The 23,176-nt window shown below is 46.6% G+C and overlaps 1 protein-coding gene across 3 annotated transcripts in view; it reads left to right on the forward strand.

Annotated features, from left to right (window-relative positions):
• The window catches only part of LOC106585809 (adhesion G-protein coupled receptor V1), a 235,723-nt gene that overhangs the window by 22,873 nt on the left and 189,674 nt on the right, over positions 1-23,176 (forward strand). For 2 of the 3 annotated variants that reach the window (XR_001324033.2, XM_014172456.2), the window contains exons 2-12: positions 2,613-2,800; positions 3,405-3,554; positions 10,006-10,101; positions 11,199-11,303; positions 11,601-11,714; positions 11,926-12,494; positions 12,683-12,953; positions 14,688-15,017; positions 18,293-18,469; positions 19,000-19,223; positions 21,607-21,639. Coding sequence is in view for 2 of the 3 variants with exons in the window: in XM_014172456.2 (XP_014027931.2) it covers positions 2,615-2,800; positions 3,405-3,554; positions 10,006-10,101; positions 11,199-11,303; positions 11,601-11,714; positions 11,926-12,494; positions 12,683-12,953; positions 14,688-15,017; positions 18,293-18,469; positions 19,000-19,223; positions 21,607-21,639 (2,255 nt within the window). In the remaining variant the exon portion in view is untranslated. The remainder of the gene's footprint in view (positions 1-2,612; positions 2,801-3,404; positions 3,555-10,005; positions 10,102-11,198; positions 11,304-11,600; positions 11,715-11,925; positions 12,495-12,682; positions 12,954-14,687; positions 15,018-18,292; positions 18,470-18,999; positions 19,224-21,606; positions 21,640-23,176) is intronic. The other variant, XM_014172457.2, reaches the window with a different exon arrangement.

Here is a 23,176-nt window from a genome sequence, read left to right on the forward strand (position 1 = left end):
CCCTGCACGGCCCAGGAGCCCCAGTGGTGTCGGTGTCAGGACAAAGACTGTTGTGCTGCACATAAACAGACCGAGGCACTACAAACAGCATCTGCCCAGAAACAACCTTCTTTGAAGGGGTTTTAGTTGTTGGGTCAGTGTCTACAGTATGTTTGACATCTTCCTTGTTTTGTGTGGTTTTTGTAGAGGGACTAAAAGCAACCTGTCTCACTCTCCAAATATAATAAAGTTTACGTTTGTTTACCATCCTTTTCAGAGAATACGGGCAGAACTGTTGATAAACTCCTGGAAATAACGAGTGAATGTGAAGTGGGAAAAATGAGGGAGAGAGAGAGTGTGTGCCAGAAGAAGTGAGTGATAGTGAGGTATTCCTTCCCTGTAGCTCAGTTGGTAGAGCATGGTGTTTGCAACGCCAGGGTTGTGGGTTCAATTCCCACGGGGGGCCAGCACAGAAAAGAAATGTATGAAATGTATGCATTCACTACTGTAAGTTGCTCTGGATAAGAGTGTCTGTTAAATGACTAAAATGTAAATGTAATGATGGCGTTAGAGGAGGAGGGGATCTGTGTGTGAGAGAGAGAGTCTCTCGGAGTGTGATGTGATCTGTATAAGGGGGCAGGAAGTTCCCCTCCCCAGGGGAAAGAGCAGGCAGAATAACAGGTTTTACTCCCATCCTGTCCTTGTCTCTCCTTCTCTTTGTCCAAGTCCCTCTCTCTTCTCTTTGTCCAAGTCCCTCTCTCTCCCTCTCTCTTCTCTTTGTCCAAGTCTCTCTCTCTCCCTCTCTCCTCTTTGTCCAAGTCCCTCTCTCTCCCTCTCTCTCTCCTCTTTGTCCAAGTCCCTCTCTCTCCCTCTCTCTCTCCTCTTTGTCCAAGTCCCTCTCTCTCCCTCTCTCTTCTCTTTGTCCAAGTCTCTCTCTCTCCCTCTCTCTCCTCTTTGTCCAAGTCCCTCTCTCTCCCTCTGTCTCCTCTTTGTCCAAGTCCCTCTCTCTCTCTCTCTCCTCTTTGTCCACGTCCCTCTCTCTCCCTCTGTCTCCTCTTTGTCCCCGTCCCTCTCTCTCCCTCTGTCTCCTCTTTGTGCCCATCTCTCTCTCTCCCTCTGTCTCCTTTTTGTCCATGTCCCTCTCTCTCCCTCTCTCTATCTCTGTCTCCTCTTTGTCCCTGTCCCTCTCTCTCCCTCTGTCTCCTCTTTCTCCCTCTCTCTCCCTCTCTCGCCCTGTCTCCTCTTTGTCCCCGCCCCTCTCTCTCCCTCTGTCTCCTCTTTGTCCCCATCCCTCTCTCTCCCCTCTTTCTCCCTCTGTCTCCTCTGTCTCCCTCTCACTCCCTCTCTCTCTCCCTCTCTCTCCATCTGTTTCCCTCTGTCTCCTCTGCCTCCCTCTGCCCTACCCTGCTACACAGCAGCTCTTAATCAACTTTTGATAGCTTTCACAGCACCCTGTCCACCACAGGCATACACACAGGGGCACACACACACACACACACACACACACACACACACACACACACACACACACACACACACACACACACACACACACACACACACACACACACACACACACACACACACACAGAAGCACACAAATATACTCTGGATCACTATATCTGTTTTTCTGTTTCGTTTAGATGATGTTCCACTATGTAGTTGTTTCACTCTGCTCTCCAGCATGACACCTGTATTGATTCATGTTTCTCTCAGAAACACCCCATGATACTGGAAATAACCCAGAGTGATCTAACAGGGACGGAACATATGAAAAATGGGATGCTTTCAATGTCCAAGTTTCCTAAGACATTTCTCTCCCCCAAAAAGAAGACCACATGACTTCATTCATTGCGGGTGTATTTTTCAACCTTGTAATTTACAGCAAATGTTTAAAAAGACACGTGATCATGTACATCAGCAACATGATGCCCACAACTTTGCATTACGTTGACCACATCCACTTGTTGCGTTGTTTGTTTTGTCAATCATGACAGAACAACGGATTAGATTCTGAGAAGACAGGAGAGCGCTGGGAGTATGTGTGTATAAGCCATGAAACCCCACAGGCTATATCAACTGTCTCTACGAACAACGTCACCTATCACATGTATTATTGATAGATGTGGTAAGGCGGAGGAGAAACTAGAATCTACACAAGTCATTATCAAAACCCATAGACAGCAGCAGTCAGGGCATGGAATAGTTTACTTCAAGTATTCCTTTATATTCCAGTGAGCAGCGGGACTATGGTTTTATCGGGGTAATAAAGGTCATTTCCCTTCTATCATGCCAATCTGATCCTGTTCTTCTGATTCTGGAGCACCTAACCTATAACACTGTATCAATGCCCAACATACACCAATATGCTCCTATTTTGTGTCCAAACATAATGTTCTATGAATGTTCAGTTTTGTGAAGATCTTCCTGTCTGTCTGTCTGTCTGTCTGTCTGTCTGTCTGTCTGTCTGTCTGTCTGTCTGTCTGTCTGTCTGTCTGTCTGTCTGTCTGTCTGTCTGTCTGTCTGTCTGTCTGTCTGTCTGTCTGTCTGTCTGTCTGTCTGTCTGTCTGTCTGTCTGTCTGTCTGTCTGTCTGTCTGTCTGTCTGTCTGTCTGTGTTCTATCCATCTGACAGGAATGCCCACTGTCCTCACACTGGTTGGGTTGATTCTGGCTCTGTCCATCCCGAGTGCCAGGCTTGAGTCAGCTGAGCTGAGGTTCCTGGGACAGACGGACTTCGTGGTCGACGAGAGCAGCAGCACCGTGGTCCGCCTGGTGGTGGAGAGGATCGGAGACCCGGTCAACGTGACCACACTGGTTCTGGTAGGAATGACCTGGTCATAGGAGGACTGGGTTAGGTCACCTGTTGAGTGTTCGACCTAGTGTTATCTAGATACCTTTGTGTGTTTACGTAATCTCCTCTAACTTGGCATTAGTCTCTCTGACTTAAGTCTTGTAGGGGACAGTTGTGTCTAAGTGTTGGTTTAATGCAATGGTGTCCGGCCATGATTAGCAGCACACAGCTGTAGGGCAGAACAGTGGAGCATTAACCTCAACCCCGCTAGTCACCGATGCTGATCTGCTCCTGAGTTGTCAAATGCAGGTATCCTTAAGAGGCAAAGATAAGTGACCTTTGTACTGTGGGAGGCAGTGTGTGAGATGAAAGGCCTATAGTACGTTGGCAGTAATTGTCACCCACATCAGAACGAATGTGTCAGCTTCCACATGGGAGCCAGTGTCTTCTCCCTCCTCATGGGTGTCTGGAAAACTAGTGGCCTGGTTGGGGCTTTGAGTTGAGTTGAGTTGAGCCCAGCATTCTATATTTTTGTACAGGCCGAGTGTGTGTCAGTCTGTGTTTAAGTGGTGTACGATCAAGTCAAATGATTCCAGTAACAGTTACAACATCAACTGTTCTTGGTGCTTCTAGTTGGAGGGAGATGACACAGGGGACTTTGAGTCCCCCACGGCTGCAGCCTTCCTGCTGTCGTCAGAGGCCAGTAAGACCATATTCATCGCTGTAAGGGACGACGAGCTGCCCGAGGCCGACGAGACCTTTGTCTTCAACCTAAGGCTACAGGTAACGGAAAGTGTGTGTGTGTGCGTGTGTGTGTGTGTGTGTGTGTGTGTGTGTGTGTGTGTGTGTGTGTGTGTGAGGTCATTCAATTTCAGAGGTTGTTATGGTTTCCCTCATACCGTACTCATGTGTCAATATGTGCGTGTGTGCATTTGTATGTGTGTATGTGTTACAATGCTTATGAGTGTGTCTGAGTGTCTTAACCCCTCACCCTGGTTCAACCACTGCCCCAGGGCCTCCCCTTTTCAACCCCAGCAGAAAGACTTCAGAGGCCCTGGATTCCCTTTGATGTGTATCTATAGGGCTTCTCCAGGGCTGGGCCACCGGGGTTCTCCAGGGCTGGGCCACCGGGGTTCTCCAGGGCTGGGCCACCGGGGTTCTCCAGGGCTGGGCCACCGGGGTTCTCCAGGGCTGGGCCACTGGGCTGCTGAAGAAGGTTCCACCAAAAGACACCTTTGTGAGCAGAAAGTAATTCTGACAGCCAAAGCTTCACCACACAGTAGATTAAAGTCCAGAGTCAGGAGCTGTGTGAAGTCACAGTAAGACAGCCGTTTCACATCATTAAACAGACTGTGTGGGAGAAACCAACGTGCTTCCTGTAGCTGGGACCGTGCTGGGGACGGGGACGGGGGGACGGGGACGGGGGACGGACACTAGAGAACATATTGGAGGATTCCCTCACACGAGAAGGGTATAATCTAGAGACCGACATGGGGGTAGGTGGCCATGGCATAGCCAAACAGCGTTGGGCTGTGCAGAGAGAAACCTCTCCCACGATGCATAGAGAGGAATGTTTTTTATTTTTTCGGCTGTCTTACACCTAGAGTCCCATCGCCATGGTTTCCTTAGCAGGCTGTCGCCATGGTGTAATTGGCAGGCTGTTGCCATGTGTCCTTAGCAAGCTGTCGCCATGGTGTCATTAGCAGGCTGTCGCCATGTGATTGATGATGAGGGGGCTGGCTCCTACTGTCTGCCTGTCCACACGCTCTGACTAATGGCGCTGTGACAGACAGGCAGCCTACATCAGGCAAAGGTCTGTCTGAATGATGATCTACGTGCTAAGGGGCCTCACAGATCAAGCACAGGGGGGATGAGAGGGCGATGGCTTGGCGAATCAGTCATTTCTGACAAGCAGAAAGCTGTTTGGCTCGATACATTTAAAAATGGATGCAAGGACAGTTGTTTTGGACCGGGTGGGATTGGTTGGAGATGAGAGGGTTTGGTGTTCCCCTTCTGCTTTTGAGTAATGATGTCATCACCAGTTGGGCTACACTTCCCAGAATGCTAGATAGAAGATGATCATTTTTATAATACAATCCAGACAATCATAAACAAAGGGTGAGCTGGAATTGTCCAGGAACGGTCCCTCATACTGTAATCCCACAAACCTGCTTGACAAGACCGCAACAGGTGCTGCCCACTCATCCTTTGCCTACTGTCCGGGTCTGGGCTTGGGGTCTGGGCAGGGCTTGGGGTCTGGGCTCGTGGTCTGAGCTTGGGGTCTGGGCTTGGGGTCTGGGCAGGGCTTGGGGTCTGGGCTTGGGGTCTGGGCAGGGCTTGGGGTCTGGGCATGGGATCTGGCCTTGGGGTCTGGGCAGGGCTTGGAGTCTAGGCAGGGCTTGGGGTCTAGGCAGGGCTTGGGATCTGGGCTTGGGGTCTGGGCAGGGCTTTGGGTCTGGGCTTGGGGTCTGGGCAGGGCTTGGGGTCTGGGCAGGGCTTGGGGTCTGGGCTCGTGGTCTGAGCTTGGGGTCTGGACTTGGGGTCTGGGCAGGGCTTGGGGTCTGTGTAGTTTAATAATAGTGGATCCTATACGGTCTTATCAGGTCAGGGTATTTTAATAATAGTGGATCCTATACGGTCTTATCAGGTCAGGGTAGTTTAATAATAGTGGATCCTATACGGTCTTATCAGGTCAGGGTAGTTTAATAATAGTGGATCCTATACGGTCTTATCAGGTCAGGGTAGTTTAATAATAGTGGACCCTGTACGGTCTTATCAGGTCAGGGTAGTTTAATAATAGTGGATCCTATACGGTCTTATCAGGTCAGTGTAGTTTAATAATAGTGGACCCTATACGGTCTTATCAGGTCAGTGTAGTTTAATAATAGTGGATCCTATACGGTCTTATCAGGTCAGTAGTTTAATAATAGTGGATCCTATACGGTCTTATCAGGTCAGGGTAGTTTAATAATAGTGGATCCTATACGGTCTTATCAGGTCAGGGTATTTTAATAATAGTGGATCCTATACGGTCTTATCAGGTCAGTAGTTTAATAATAGTGGACCCTATACGGTCTTATCAGGTCAGTGTAGTTTAATAATAGTGGATCCTATACGGTCTTATCAGGTCAGTGTAGTTTAATAATAGTGGACCCTATACGGTCTTATCAGGTCAGTGTAGTTTAATAATAGTGGACCCTATACGGTCTTATCAGGTCAGTGTAGTTTAATAATAGTGGATCCTATACGGTCTTATCAGGGCAGGGTAGTTTAATAATAGTGGATCCTATACGGTCTTATCAGGTCAGTGTAGTTTAATAATAGTGGATCCTATACGGTCTTATCAGGTCAGAGTAGTTTAATAATAGTGGACCCTATACGGTCTTATCAGGTCAGGGTAGTTTAATAATAGTGGATCCTATACGGTCTTATCAGGTCAGGGTAGTTTAATAATAGTGGATCCTATACGGTCTTATCAGGTCAGTGTAGTTTAATAATAGTGGATCCTATACGGTCTTATCAGGTCAGGGTAGTTTAATAATAGTGGATCCTATACGGTCTTATCAGGTCAGGGTATTTTAATAATAGTGGACCCTATACGGTCTTATCAGGTCAGTGTAGTTTAATAATAGTGGATCCTATACGGTCTTATCAGGTCAGGGTATTTTAATAATAGTGGATCCTATACGGTCTTATCAGGTCAGGGTAGTTTAATAATAGTGGATCCTATACGGTCTTATCAGGTCAGTGTAGTTTAATAATAGTGGATCCTATACGGTCTTATCAGGTCAGGGTAGTTTAATAATAGTGGATCCTATACGGTCTTATCAGGTCAGGGTAGTTTAATAATAGTGGATCCTATACGGTCTTATCAGGTCAGGGTAGTTTAATAATAGTGGATCCTATACGGTCTTATCAGGTCAGGGTAGTTTAATAATAGTGGACCCTGTACGGTCTTATCAGGTCAGGGTATTTTAATAATAGTGGATCCTATACGGTCTTATCAGGTCAGGGTAGTTTAATAATAGTGGATCCTATACGGTCTTATCAGGTCAGGGTAGTTTAATAATAGTGGACCCTGTACGGTCTTATCAGGTCAGGGTATTTTAATAATAGTGGATCCTATACGGTCTTATCAGGTCAGGGTAGTTTAATAATAGTGGATCCTATACGGTCTTATCAGGTCAGGGTATTTTAATAATAGTGGATCCTATACGGTCTTATCAGGTCAGGGTAGTTTAATAATAGTGGATCCTATACGGTCTTATCAGGTCAGGGTAGTTTAATAATAGTGGATCCTATACGGTCTTATCAGGTCAGGGTAGTTTAATAATAGTGGACCCTGTACGGTCTTATCAGGTCAGTAGTTTAATAATAGTGGATCCTATACGGTCTTATCAGGTCAGGGTAGTTTAATAATAGTGGATCCTATACGGTCTTATCAGGTCAGGGTATTTTAATAATAGTGGATCCTATATGGTCTTATCAGGTCAGGGTAGTTTAATAATAGTGGATCCTATACGGTCTTATCAGGTCAGGGTAGTTTAATAATAGTGGATCCTATACGGTCTTATCAGGTCAGGGTAGTTTAATAATAGTGGATCCTATACGGTCTTATCAGGTCAGGGTAGTTTAATAATAGTGGATCCTATACGGTCTTATCAGGTCAGGGTAGTTTAATAATAGTGGATCCTATACGGTCTTATCAGGTCAGGGTATTTTAATAATAGTGGATCCTATACGGTCTTATCAGGTCAGGGTAGTTTAATAATAGTGGATCCTATACGGTCTTATCAGGTCAGGGTATTTTAATAATAGTGGATCCTATACGGTCTTATCAGGTCAGGGTAGTTTAATAATAGTGGATCCTATACGGTCTTATCAGGGGTTGCGAAGCATCAGGAGTCAGGTAATGGTATTCATTTACAGGTGCAGAATGTAAATAGCTGGATCCAAAACAACAATGAGGAAGAATGCCTTCAGACTAAACAGAGTGTCTATAACTTTGACAATGTTAATAATTCCTCAGACACAGATGAGCAGTTCAGCAGAGTCCTGGGATATACATGTCACCCCAGCCTTAGCTCTCTCTTGAGATGAGCACGTGAACAAGTTAAAAGTCCTGCGCCTAACACTGGAACAATCCCAAATCCACCTGAACAGGAATTTCAGCAATTAACATGCATAATAATGCATTTAAATGACTATAAAAATGACTACAAACATGATACATTGTCGGTCATGTAGTGACTTCATGTCTTTCATGTGTGTATGAACCAACCAGCTGGATGAGAGCATTGTGACCAACGTCCAACAGGCAGAACTTAATGTGTGCTGGATCGTTCGAGAAAATGAGTACCTTTGATATGTTAAGTAGAAATTATGCCACAATATTGCATTTTAAAAGCCTATTGTATACATTAAATTGCCCTTTATTAATATAGACCATTATGGAGATTTCAATAAATCAGATTTTTTATATGAATAAAGACTTGCTAAAGTGCCAAAATTCAGCATTTTGACATGTCCCTCGACGCACCATCTGTGACTTCTAGGAAGATTTTGTGATTCATTTACGTCTGTTCCCTCATTTTAAGGTCAACCCTGTTGCATGAACAGAACTCTCGTTTTAATATGGTGAAACTAGCATCTAATAGCCAAATCATAGTGTAAAAACAGTTGAGCTGGTTCTACACTTTTTGGCAATTTTCTGGTGTTTTGTCCACCCTGTTACCCAGTATAGACCGGCTAGAAGTGTTTTAGCAATGTAAGACTTTTTGTGAATCTTGTATTCAATTGCCCCTCCCTTTTGCACACAAGCTTCCAAGGGGATTCATGGCTAATTTAACTAGTAATTACATGTTGGAGGGCCATTCAACTGGATGTCCTTTGGGTGGTAGAACTTTCTTGATACACACGGTAAACTGTTGAGCATGAAAAACCCAGCAGCGTTGCAATTCTTGACACACTCAAACCGGTGTGCCTGGCCCCTTCAACCATACCCCGTTCAAAGGCACTTATATATTTTGTCTTGCCCATTCACCCTCTGAATGCAACACAGACAATCCATGTCTCAACTGTCTCAAGGCATAAAGATCCTTCTTTAACCTGTCTCCTCCCCATCATCTACACTGATTGAAGTGGATTTAACAAGTGATATCAATAAGGGATCATAGCTTTCACCTGGATTCACCTGGTCAGTCTATATGTCATGGAAAGAGAAGGTGTTCATAATGTTTTGTACACTCAGCGTATAATACCACTCTTGTTTAAATTGACAAAAACGTATAGGCCTAGGTCCATTGAGTTAATTCAACGAAATGCTGAATATATTGACCCACCTTGGTCTACTTCCCCAGAGTCAGATGAACTCTTGGATACCATGTTTATGTCTCTGTGTCCAGTATGATGGAAGTTAGAGGTAGTTTTACGAGCCAATACTAACTAGCCTTCCCTTTAAGGTAATGAGTAAAACAGATTTTTCCACTCAGAAAAGACAATATGCTTAAACTGATTAAAAGTACTCTGTGGCTTTAATGGTGTGGCTGCTGAGAGCTAGCCTGAGAGGTAGGCTGCTGAGAGCTAGCCTGAGAGGTAGGCTGCTGAGAGCTACATTAATCTGAGAGGTAGGCTACTGAGAGCTACAGTAATCTGAGAGGTAGGCTGCTGAGAGCTACAGTAATCTGAGAGGTAGGCTGCTGAGAGCTAGCCTGAGAGGTAGGCTGCTGAGAGCTACAGTAATCTGAGAGGTAGGCTGCTGAGAGCTACAGTAATCTGAGAGGTAGGCTGCTGAGCGCTACAGTAATCTGAGAGGTAGGCTGCTGAGAGCTACAGTAATCTGAGAGGTAGGCTGCTGAGCGCTACAGTAATCTGAGAGGTAGGCTGCTGAGAGCTAGCCTGAGAGGTAGGCTGCTGAGAACTATCCTGAGAGTTAGGCTGCTGAGAGCTAATCTGAAAGTTAGACTGCTGAGAGCTAATCTGAGAGGCTCAATGAGCCTGAGAGAACTACTTCCTGACTTTGTGTCCTCTCCGCATGACCTCCCTGCAGGAGTGGAGCTGTAGTGAAGGCCCCTGGGGATGAATATGTGTGTGTGTGTGTGTGTGTGTGTGTGCGTGCATGCGTGCGTGCGTGTGAGTACATGGGTGTGAGTTTGTGCGTGTGTGTCTGTGACTGTGTTTGTATGCCTGATAAGGGGACAGGTCTATACATCTCTCATCATTGCTCTTCTTTCAGAGCTCCTCCGATGGCGTGAGACTGGGGACCCCAAACAGAGCCACTATCACCATCCTGTCCAATGACAACGCCTTCGGAATAATTTCCTTCAACTCCGTAAGAAACACCTGTCTGTCCAGTGTTGATTCTTGCGTGCATTCTGTTTCAACCAGTTTAAGACGATCAGTTCAACCTTCAGTAAATGTAAAGTGAATCCCAAGAACTGAGCATTCAGTATTTAAAGTTTTCTTTTATTGTAAAACTTAAAGACAGGCTTCTATTTGAGGCAGGCTTCTATTTGAGCCAGGTGTCTATTTCTTAATGCGAACAGCTTTGGCCATTTGCATAGTTAATGAGCAAAATTGTAATAAATGTATTCATTTCCTGCACTAATGTGTTATCATTTCCACGGTGTCACGTTTCCTTTGTCTCATTCATTTTTATTTTTTCCTTGACAGAATCATTATTCTCCTCTGACTGTGCATTTTTGGCAGTTCTTACTTTCGCCACTAGAGGGCGACGGGCCGATTTCTGGGGTTCTGTACTTCCAAAGTTGTTGACTGTTTTTGTGCTTGCCAGTTAGCTCGAAGTTCTCAGCTGTTAGCAGCCAATGGCAAGCAGTTCTCAGCTTGTTACTGGCGATAAAAACAGACGATTGCCATAATTTTTTCAAGTAATTATTTAATGTAAACAATTCACCTCGTAAACAATTCATGGTCATTCATGTTAACCTTGGGGTTGCAGGTAGCCTAGTGGTTAGAAGTTTGGGCCAGTAACCGAAAGGATGCTAGATCAAATCCCCGAGCTGACAAGGTCAAAATGTGTCGTTCTGCCCCTGAACAAGACAGTTAATCCACTGTTCCTAGGCTGTCATTAAAAATAAGAGTTTGACTTGCCTAGTTAAATAAAGGTAAAAAAAAAACTGTTATACAATTCCTTTAGACCCGGGGTCTATTTGAAACAAGGCGTTTATTTGCTGAAATGTGTGCGGTTGCCCGACTATTAAAAGGGACTGGCGTCTATTTGAGACTGAGTTTAATTGAAGTTTTACAGTAGTTTAAATTTGTCTCACTCTGCAGTCTTGTTTGTCACCCTGAATACTGGGACTGCATTTGATTCAACAGGACTCTTTGTTTCTTAGGTGAAACAAAAGACAATTGAAGCTCTGACTGACTTTGACTTATACCCCCCCTTCATCTTTCTCTCTCCTCCAGACTAAACAGATTGTCGTGGATGAGCCTAGAGGGAGGAGCCAGTATGTGCCTCTCAGCCTGGTCAGAGAGAAGGGGACGTATGGGACAGTGACGGTTAACTTTGAGGTGAGTTCACTGTAACTGGCCCCTGTTTGACCTCCCTCATTAGGCCGTTTTCATTTTAGTGTGGATGTCTGTCTGTTAGACGGTCTACTTATGCCAGCCTCAAATGCACAAGGACACACACACACACACACACACACACACACACACACACACACACACACACACACACACACACACACACACACACACACACACACACACACACACACACACACACACACACACACACACACCTTTCAGGTAAACTTATTCCAGAACTGTCATTATGGCATTATGTTGTGGTTTGTACATGGGCAGATCTCTGGAGGCCCTAACTCTGCCCTGGAGGACCTCAGTCCAGACTGGGGGAACATCACCATCCCACCTGGACGGGCTATGGTGGTCTTCAGCATCCTCATCCTGGATGACCAGGTACCCTGTCTGTCCTCTTTCCTCCTTTTACATGTTATCACACCTTTCACCAGACAGCTCCACATCAAACACATGGATCATCTGAAGCTTCCTTTTGCTGGCTAAGTAAACCAGGAGTTACTAAACTATTGGGATAACACTACCTATTTACTGTATATATTTCTATATGGTAACACATCACTAAAGCCTTTTTCCCTGTCATCTCTGTCAGATCCCTGAGGATGACGAGGTGTTCACAGTAAAGCTGACGGGCGTGGCAGGCGGGGCGCTCCTCAACCCCAACAGCAGCAGCGTGGAGCTGAAGATCCGCCGTAACGACAGCCCCTTGCGCTTCTCCCTGTCCCTGGTGGCCGTGGCCGAGAACGCCGGCGTCATCTCCGTGACCGTGACCCGCGGCAGCCTGGCTGACCACGGCCGTCTGGTGGGCTCCGACGACACGGAGGTCTCTGTAGACTACTTGGTCGTCAGTGGCGAAGGGGCAGGCAGCGCCACACCGGCGGTGGATTTTGTGGACCTGCAGACGGTGCACAGGGTGACGTTTCCCCCGTGGGTCTACGCGGTGCAACTGTTCTTCAGAGTCAACGATGACAAGGTGCCAGAGATCGCAGAGTCGTTCCAAGTGGTGCTGCTGGAGGAGACTGTGAGAGGAGACGCTGTGCTGATCCCTCCCAAAGCCATCCTGGTCACCATCGAACCCAATGATAAGCCACACGGGGTCCTGTCAATCAGCAGCAGCCCTCTCACTCAGCCAATCAGTATCAACGAGGATGTGACGGACAGGTGGGTTGAACTACAGTCAGGAGGGGAATGTCATTGGATCAGGTTGAAGTGTTACACACAATTATCCCATTTTATTTTACATGCATGGAAAAAAATGTACAATGCCATTTTTACATAATAGTTTCCAAACACATTGACACTTTCTGTCTGTGCTATTCTCACAACCCCACCCCCTCTCATCCCAAAAGATTTGACGGTATCTCCATTGTGAGGAACGGTGGGAACTATGGCGACGTCTCCGTCAACTGGACCATCAGTCGGAACTCCAGTGACCGCTCGCCCGTGTCAGATGACCTGAGCCCAGTTTGGGGCACGTTGCGGTTCAGGGCGGGTCAGATGAGTACAGCCCTGCTGTTGAACATCACAGCGGACAAGCTCCCAGAAGAGGCCGAGGCCTTTGTCCTCCGACTGCTGCCGGACACTGTGCAGGGAGGGGCCGAGGTGGACGAGCCTATGGAGGTCAGTCTGGCCTGGCCAATCACACTACAACTATAGATTAGGATTCTACTGCTTTTGGTTGATTGGTCCAACAGTATGGTTGTATCATTTCAGTTTCTCTTCTAATACTAGAGATTGAGGATTTGTTTTGTATACATCCAAAGGTTTTTCTGGTATTTGTTAATCAGATTTTATGTTCCGTTCTGTCATGTTGTTGATGCTGGTGTTTTGTGGAGCTCTGTGTTGGCTTTTTTGTTTATTTGCCATACCAGATAGACAGTTTGAGAAAGTTGCTTGTCTGGGAGCTTAGTGCCATGTCTAGTACAGGGCAGTGGCTGACTGAGAGAGAGACAGAGAGGGAAGGAGGGAGGGAGGGAGAAAGAGGGAGCAGGTCTACTACCCATGCCCTGCTGGGGAGGGTTGCGGGGGAGGGCTGCACTTGTGGAAAACACATCTGCAGAGCCGTCTCCTACCCTCTGAAGGATGTGGTCGTTTGTGCGTGCGCGCCTGTGTGTGTGTGGGTGTGAGTGTGTGAGTGGGTGTGTGTGTGTTTATGGGTGTCTGTGGCACTGCAATGTCTTTGTCACAGCTTCCCATCTTAGCTATGTGTGAAAGGAATGGCTACATCTAAACCTTGTTTATGTTTAATGCATTAGAACACACACACACACACACACGCACGCACGTACGCACGCACGCACGCACGCACACACACACACACACACACACACACACACACACACACACACACACACACACACACACACACACACACACACAGTGATTGGACTCTCAGCGTGTGGTATCTGCTGTCCGTATGTGTTTAGGGAATTCATTCAGTGCTTGTAAGCATTAGAAGGAAACTCTTGTAGTTAATCACTGTATGTGTCAAGTTGATATAAATGATTTAGCACACAGTTCTAAATGCTGCAACACATTCCTGGACAAATGACTACAGTAAGTCCTAGTAAAAAAGCTCATGAAAACTATTTTAGCCCATTTAATTAAAGAGGATGCATCTCTAAAATTAACCCAGGGCTCCTTTTGATGACACGGAGTCTGATGCTTTCTCCTCTTTTCCCTCTCCTCTCCTTCCTCTCCTCCCTCCTTCCTCTCCTCTCCTTCCTATCCTCTCCTTCCTCTCCTCCCTCTCATCTCCTTCCTCTCCTCTCCTTCCTCTCCTCCCTCCTTCCTCTCCTTCCTATCCTCTCCTTCCTTCCTCTCCTCCCTCTCCTCTCCTTCCTCTCCTCTCCTCTCCTTCCTCTGCTCCCTCCTTCCTCTCCTCTCCTTCCTATCCTCTCCTTCCTCTCCTCCCTCTCCTCTCCTTCCTCTCCTCCCTCTCCTCCCTCCTTCCTCTCCTCTCCTCTCCTTCCTCTCCTCACTCCTTCCTCTCCTCACTCCTTCCTCTCCTCTCCTTCCTCTCCTCTCCTTCCTCTCCTTCTTCTCCTCTCCTTCCTCTCCTCTCCTTCCTCTCCTCACTCCTTCCTCTCCTCACTACTTCCTCTCCTCTCCTTCCTCTCCTCTCCTTCCTCTTCTCACTCCTTCCTCTCCTCTCCTTCCTCTTCTCTCCTTCCTCTCCTCTCCTTCAACTCCTCCCTCCTTCCTCTCCTCACTCCTTCCTCTCCTCTCCTTCCTCTCCTCACTCCTTCCTTTCCTCACTCCTTCCTTTCCTCCCTCCTTCCTCTCCTCTCCTTCCTCTCCTCCCTCCTCCCTCCTTCCTCTCTTCCCTCCTTCCTCTCCTCCCTCCTTCCACAGATGGTGTTTTACATCCAGGACAGTGATGATGTGTACGGCCTGTTCCTCTTCCACCCCGAGAAGACCCAGACCATCCAGAGTCGACCCGACAGCCGCTTCCTGTCCCTCAGCTTTCTGCGCGAGGGGGGTACCCTGGGGGAGGTGGCCCTGTCCCTCACCGCCCTCTATCTCCCTGCTGGGCCCGTGGATCCTGGGCTGGCCCGGGACAGGGTGCTGAACGCTAGCCGCTCTACTACCGTGCTGTTCTCTCAGGGCCAGGACCAGGCCAGACTCACCCTGCCTATCCGCAACGACGCCTTCCTGCAAAACGGAGCCCACTTCCTTATCCAGGTGGGGTGAGAGGTCACAGATCAGACCTAGGATAACTATAGTTTTAACTATTCTTTATGATTTTTTTTTTTAAATCAGGGCACAAATAGTTACTTTGGAGATTAATACAGCTATTTGAATACAGATGTCAGGAAGTGACGACTTTTCAGAAACTATTGGAGTGGCTGCCTTGAACTAATGGCAAAGCTGTATCTCAAATCAAATCAAATTGTATTTGTCACATGCGCCGAATACAACAAGTGTAGTCCTCACCGTGAAATGCTTACTTACAAGCCCTTTCCCAACAATGGAGTTTTAATATTTATAAAATAAACTAAAGTAAAAAATACAAAAATGAACACATAGAATAACAATACTGAGGCTATATACAGGGGGTACCAGTACTGAGTCAATGTGTGGGGGTACAGGTTAGTTGAGGTAATTGAGGTAATATGTACATGTAGCAGTGGTGGAAAAAGTACCCAATTGTCATACTTGCATAAAAGTAAAGATAACTTAATAGAAAATGACGCAAGTAAAAGTGAAAGTCACCCAGTAAAATTCTACTTCAGTAAAAGTCTAAAAGTATTTGGTTTGAAATATGCATCAAAATAAGTATCAAAAGTAAATGTAATTGCTAAAATATACTTAAGTATCAAAAGTAAAAGTCTAAATCATTTCAAATTCCTTGTATTAGGCAAACCAGACGGCACCATTTTCTTGTTTTTAAAATATTTTACGGATAGCCAGGGGCACACTGCAACCCTCAGACATAAAGCATGTATTTAGTGTCTGCAGTAGGGACGACCAGTGATGTTCTCTTGATAATTGTGTGAATTAGACCATTTTCCTGTCCTGCTAACGAGTAATTTTGTCTGTCATGGAAAATGTATGGAGTAACAAGTACATAATTTTCTTTAGGAATGTAGTGAAGTAAAAGTATAAAGTTGTCAAAAATATAAATAGTAAAGTACAGATACCCCCCAAAAAACTACTTAAGTAGTACTTTCAAGTATTTTTCCTTAAGTACTTTACACCACTGACATGTAGGTAGGGGTAAAGTGACTATGCATAGAACTGCATGTTAGTACTGCATCTGGTACTGCTTGTTGGAGATAGAAATAGAATGACTAGAGCACACACCATCTCCTACTCTATTCCAATCTATTTGACAGTCATATTTGATCTACACAAAACATTTAATTTTGAACATTCTGTAAATGTAGATTCTCCTGAATGTCCATTTCCCCAGGTGTACATAATCAAGTCAAACCACTTAACCAGTGCTATTTTGTACAGAGAAGTTTAAATAAGGTGCACCTACTGTGTCTTTTTCAACCACTGAAAAGGTTGAAAACGGCAATTCATTTTATGATACCTGAAAATACTGCAGAGTAATTCAAAGCCATTTGCAAACAGCAAGTTGGATGCTAAAACAATTTTGAACCGCTTTGTCCATCTGAGGGTAAGTGTTCTTGTTTCAAACACACACTATACCATCTTTAAAGGGATAGTTTACTCAGAATGCAAACTAACATGATTTTCCACCGACCTTGGCTGTAATTGATTTAAGAAGATCGTTTTGGGATGTTTAGTTTCCTTTCAACACATAATAGACATATTTTGTTACTGTTGGTATTCTCAGTAACATATAACATTCAACTGTTCTTGCGTCTGCGTTAATATATTTGCTCGTAATTTTGAAGCTGCAAAAGTGGTCTACTCTAATGTTGAGGTGATTCATGTATTTAATTATTGTTATGAGGTCTGTGTGTAGCTTGTGTAGAGGAGTCAGGCGCAGGACAGCAGATATTAATAAATAAACGTAATTTACTCAAAATAGGCAAATACAATACAATAAAGCGTCCCACATAACGGACCGTCTTACATACAAACAATTACTCACAAACAAACATGGGGAACAGAGGGTTAAATAATGAACAAGTAATTGGGGAAGTGAAACCAGGTGTGTAAAACAAAGACAAAACAAATGGAAAATGAGAAAAGTGGATCGGCGATGGCTAGAAGACCGGTGACGTTGACCGCCGAACGAGGAGAGGAACCGACTTCGGCGGAAGTCGTGGCAATTCTAGATTATAGGCAATATTAAGATTCTTATCCAGGAGCCCTCCAAACCATGTGCTTATGATCATATTCTTAGACTAATTCAACCCATTGTTATAGTTGTTGGTTCTTCATCAAATATTTGACAGCCATCAAATAAATGTTTTTTGTTTTCAAATAACTTGCATGTATTCAAATACCTTCAAATCTTATTGTTTATGAAGTGTGACCAAATATTATTTGTTTTTGAATATCAATGACATTTTTTTCCTTTTAGTTTAAACTCTTTATTAACTATATTTGACTAGTATTTTGAAAGAATACAGCTGTTTTGTGCCTCGGTCTGTCACGGACAGCAACACTGTTTGGTCAAATACTGATCTAATCGTAGAATCACTGTCACAGGGAGCGGGAGACACAAGTCTTACATGCGAGGTTTCATATACAGTAGATTAGAAGATCCATTTTGTTCAAATGTGAGAAGACATGAACTTAGCTCACCTGTGCTGCTATTTGCTAATGCTATTGGAAAGTTGTCAGCTACTCCAGCTCTGAGAAAGGTTGGTTGGTTCTTGGTTTAGTCAAACTTGTCCAGAGACATGGTCCCTCATTTGCATGTGTGAGTGACTTGGACCTGAGAACTGTGGTCTGGCCCTTTGCCAGGGCATCTGTCCAACAGTCCAAACAAATAGCCCTCATCAAGCAACACATAAAAACAAACTCTAAATGGAAGTACCTCCTTCATATTCAATGGGTCCCAAACTGCTTTCTCACACACATACACACACGCCTGCACTCACACATGCATGCCCGCACTCTCTCACACATACACGCACACACACACACACAGACACACACACGCCCGCACTCACACACTCACACACGTACGCACTCTCTCTTACACACACACACGCCCGCACTCTCACTCACACACACACACACACACACACACACACACACACACACACACACACACACACACACACACACACACACACACACACACACACACACACACACACACACACACACACACTCATGTCCCTCTACTTATATACCGCCCATATGAGAGTCATGGAGGCTCTGTATTTTCTTTTCTCCTTTCTTAAAGACATTTTAACATGGTTTCATTTTCCATTTGGCTAACACAATGTCACGTACTGGTATTACGGTTGAGTCATGTATTTCTGATGAAGATTTGTGCATAATGATCATTGCTGTCTCTCTCTCAGCTGGACAGTGTGAACCTGGTCAGTATCAGCCCTCCAATCCCGTCTGTGAGTCCTCGCTTCGGAGGGGCGGTCAACCTCACCCTCACAGTCACCCCTGACATCGCAAATGGGGAGATCGGCTTTACCAGTAACACTACAGTGGTGGTGTATGAGCCAGAGGACACCAACACTAGCACGGTACGCTAACCCTCTGTCTACATCAATGGCACACAAGTTAACATGCTAACCCTCTGTCTGCATCAATGGCACACAAGTTAACATGTTAACTCTCTGTCTGCATCAATGGCACACAAGTTAACATGTTAACTCTCTGTCTACATCAATGGCACACAAGTTAACATGCTAACCCTCTGTCTGCATCGATTTTGCACCTCTGCGATGGCAATTTTTTGGGCAAAATCAGCAATTCCCCTCATATAACGCAAGGGCTTGCAAATTTGACCAATCTACACACTATTACTGCATAAAACAATGAAATCAACACAATATTATCAACTGACCGATCACCTCACTACAAAGAGAAGGCTTCAGTTTCAACTAATCTGCACATTTACCTCACAAAATCATTGCATATTGCCATGCAAAATGTCAGAATTGCTGCAGCGAAATCCTGATCACTACAGTATGTTTGAACAGCAGGTCTTGTTACATGTAAGTTAGCTACAGTTTGATGGTTGAGGGTTAAGATATTCTGCCTCCTGTTACAGGTGACCCTCAGCCTGCGGCGAGATGGGACAGATGGACAGGCTGTGGTATTCTGGAGCCTTCGACCAATCGGAGACTACCAGGCTGACGTCACCCCTGACGACCTGAAACCCCTGAGCGGCTCAGTGGTGTTCCTGACTGGACAGAGTGACGCGGTCATCAACGTCACCGTCATGGCCGACAACATCCCAGAGGTCAACGAGACCCTTCTCCTCACCCTGGACAGGTACTGCACTGCAACCCCGAGGAGCTTTGGTTGGCCAACATATTTTCATTCAGTTAATCAGTGGCAATGTGACTTCATAAGTGCCTGTGTCTGACTATGCTCTGTTTAGGTACCACACACCATTGCCATATGATATGTCCTACCTGGGGTTTGATTCAGTAGATTACTGGCCACTAGATAATTTACTGAACAATACAAGGCTGTGCTTAAAATTATAAGAAAAAATCAATAGAGTCTATTCTAAGAATTGCTAATGTGAGCAGTGAGACCAGGGTGTCATGGGCTTTAAAGGAGAGCTCAACCCTACCCTACCTCACCCCTCCCTACCCTTACCCTACCTCACCCCTCCCTACCCTTACCCTACCTCACCCCTCCCCTACCCTTACCCTACCTCACCCCTACCCTTACCATTACCCTACCTCACCCCTACCCCTACCCCCACCCTACCTCACCCCTCCCTACCCTTATCCTACCTCACCCCTACCTCTACCCTCACCCTACCTCACCCCTATCCCCCTTACCAATACCCTACCTCACCCCTCCCCCTACCCTTACCCTACCTCACCCCTACCCCTACCCTTACCCTACCTCACCCCTACCCCTAACCCTACCCTACCTCACCCCCCCCTACCCTTACCCTCACCCTACCTCACCCCTACCCCTACCCTTACCCTACCTCACCCCTACCCTTACCATTACCCTACCTCACCCCTACCCCTACCCTTACCCTACTTCACCCCTACCGCTACCCTTACCCTACCTCACCCCTACCCCTACCCTTACCCTACCTCACCCCTACCCCTACCCTTACCATTACCTCACCCCTACCCCTACCCTTACCCTTACCCTACCTCACCCCAACCCTACCCTTACCCTACCTCACCCCTACCCCTACCCTTACCATTACCTCACCCCTACCCCTACCCTTACCCTACCTCACCCCCTCCCCTACCCTTACCCTACCCTACCTCACCCCTACCCCTACCCCTACCCTACCTCACCCCTACCCCTACCCTTACCCTACCTCACCCCTACCCCTACCCTTACCCTTACCCTACCTCCCCCTACCCCTACCCTTACCCTACCTCACCCCTACCCCTACCCTTACCCTACCTCACCCCTACCCCTACCCTACCCTACCTCACCCCTACCCTTACCCTACCTCACCCCTACCCCTACCGCTACCCTACCTTCCCCCACCCTTACCCCTACCCTACCTCACCCCTACCCCTACCCTTACCCTACCTCACCCCTACCCCTACCCTTACCCTACCTCCCCCTACCCCTACCCTCACTCTACCTCACCCCTACCCCTACCCTTACCCTACCTCATCCCTACCCCTACCCTTACCCTACTTCACCCCTACCGCTACCCTTACCCTACCTCACCCCTTCCCCCACCCTTACCCTACCCCTACCCCTATCCCTACCCCCCACCCTTACCCTCCTTACCCCTCCCCTATCCTTACCTTTACCCTACCTCACCCCTAATCCTACCCTTACCCTTACCCTTACCGTACCTCTCCCCTACCCCTACCCCTACCCTTATCCTACCTCCCCTACCCTTACCATACCTCCCCTCCCCCTATCCTTACCATCACCCTACCTCACCCCTACCCTTACCCTTACCCTACCTCACCCCTACTCCTACCCTACCTCACCCCTACCCCCTACCCTTACCCTTACCCTTACCCTACCTCATCCCTACCCTTAACCTACCTCATACCTCCCCCTACCCTACCCTACCTCAGCCCTACCCTTACCCTTACCCTTACCCTACCTCACCCCTACCCCTACCCTTACCCTTACCCTACCTCACCCCTACCCCTACCCCTACCCTTACCCTTACCCTACCTCAGCCCTACCCTTACCCTTACCCTACCCTACCTCACCCCTAACCCTACCCTTACCCTCAACCCTACCCTTACCTTTACCCTACCTCACCCCTACCCTTACCTTTACCCTTACCCTTACCCCTACCCCACCTCATCCCTACCCTTTCCCCCTACCCTACCTCCCCCCTACCCTACCCCTACCCTTACCCTACCTCAGCCCTACCCTTACCCTTACCCTACCCTACCTCACCCCTAACCCTACCCTTACCCTCAACCCTACCCTTACCTTTACCCTACCTCACCCCTACCCTTACCTTTACCCTTACCCTTACCCCTACCCCACCTCATCCCTACCCTTCCCCCTACCCTACCTCACCCCTACCCTACCCCTACCCTTACCCTACCTCACCCCTATCCTTAGCCCTACCCCTATCCCTCCCCCTACCCTTACCCCTTTACCTTACCCCAATCCCTGCCTGTCTTCTGTTATCCATGACCTTGTCTCTCTCTCTCTCCCTCCCTCCCTCCCTCCCACCCCTATCCTGCAGAGTGGAGACTGCGCGCTTTGTAGTGTACTTTGTGTAAGTGGAGAGTGGAGTGAGCCTGGACCATTTGTGTGCTGTGAATCAGGGCTTGCTCTGGGGAAAAGGGACCACTTTAGGATTTCTGTGACCTTTGGTTGATGGGAGATGGGGTTGTTGTGGTGGTTGTTGTTGTAGGAAGAGAGTGTGTGGGGAGTAAGGCGGGATCTTTGTGTTGCACCTAATTTAACCTTTCTTCCTGTAAAGAGATCAGTGTTTGTATGCATGCTGCACGTTGCCTGCAAGTGTTTGTTTGGAATGCTTTACACACAGGCTTCCTGCTGTGAGAGAGAGAGACTTGGGGGGCCGCTGAGTGACAATGTTATTCAGAGCAGTCACAATAACAGGCCTCTCTGGTCACTACTGAACATGACACAATACAAGGAATTACTAGATGGCAATACCTGGTGCAAGCTTTGAAGTGCATGTCCCCTACTTTTGATTTTGTCACTCCTTGTTGTTTTACACACACTATTTGATGGTTTTAAAAGTCCACTGCAACCCCCATGCCCCTGGTATACGGTGCATTCAAAGTATTCCGACCGCTTGACTTTTCCACATTTTGTTACGTTACAGCCTTATTCTAAAATCTTTTTCCTCATCAATATACACACAATAACCCATAATGACGAAGCGAAAACAGGTTTTTAGAATTTTTCAAATATATTAAAAATAAAAACAGAAATACCTTATTTACATAAGTATTCAGACCCTTTGCTATGAGACTCGAAATTGAGCTCAGGTGCATCCTGTTTCCATTGATCATCCTTGAGATGTCTCTTGATTGGAGTCCACCTGTGGTAAATTCAATTGATTGGACATGATTTGGAAAGGCACACACCTGTCTATATAAGGTCCTACAGTTGACAGACATGTCAGAGCAAAAACCAAGTCGTGAGGTCGAAGGAATTGTTGTAGAGCTCCGAGACGACAGGATTGTGTCGAAGCACAGATCTGGGGAAGGGTACCAAAAAATGTCTGCAGCATTGAAGGTCCCCAAGAACACAGTGGCCTCCATCATTCTTAAATGGAAGAAGTTTGGAACCACCAAGACTCTTCCTAGAGCTGGCCGCCCAGCCAAACTGAGCAATCGGGGGAGAAGGACCTTGGTCAGGGAGGTGACCAAGAACCCGATGGTTACTCTGACAGAGCTCCAGAGTTCCTCTGAGGAGATGGGAGAATCTTCCAGGAGGACAACCATCTCTGCAGCGCTCCACCAATCAGGCCTTTATGGTAGAGTGGCCAGATGGAAGCCACTCCTCAGTAAAAGACACATGACAGCCCGCTTCGAGTTTGCCAAAAGGCACCTATACGACTCTCAGACCATGAGAAACAAGATTCTCTGGTTTGATGAAACCAAGATTGAACTTTTTGGCTTGAATGCCAAGCGTCACATCTGCAAGAAACCTGGCACCATCCCTACAGTGAAGCATTTTGGTGGCAGCATCATGCTGTGATTATGTTTTTCAGCAGCAGGGACTGGGAGACTAGTCAGGATTGATGGAAAGATGAACAGAGAAAAGTACAGAGATATCTT

The sequence above is a fragment of the Salmo salar genome, chromosome ssa24, assembly GCF_905237065.1.
Source record: "Salmo salar chromosome ssa24, Ssal_v3.1, whole genome shotgun sequence".
Lineage (NCBI taxonomy): Eukaryota > Metazoa > Chordata > Actinopteri > Salmoniformes > Salmonidae > Salmo > Salmo salar.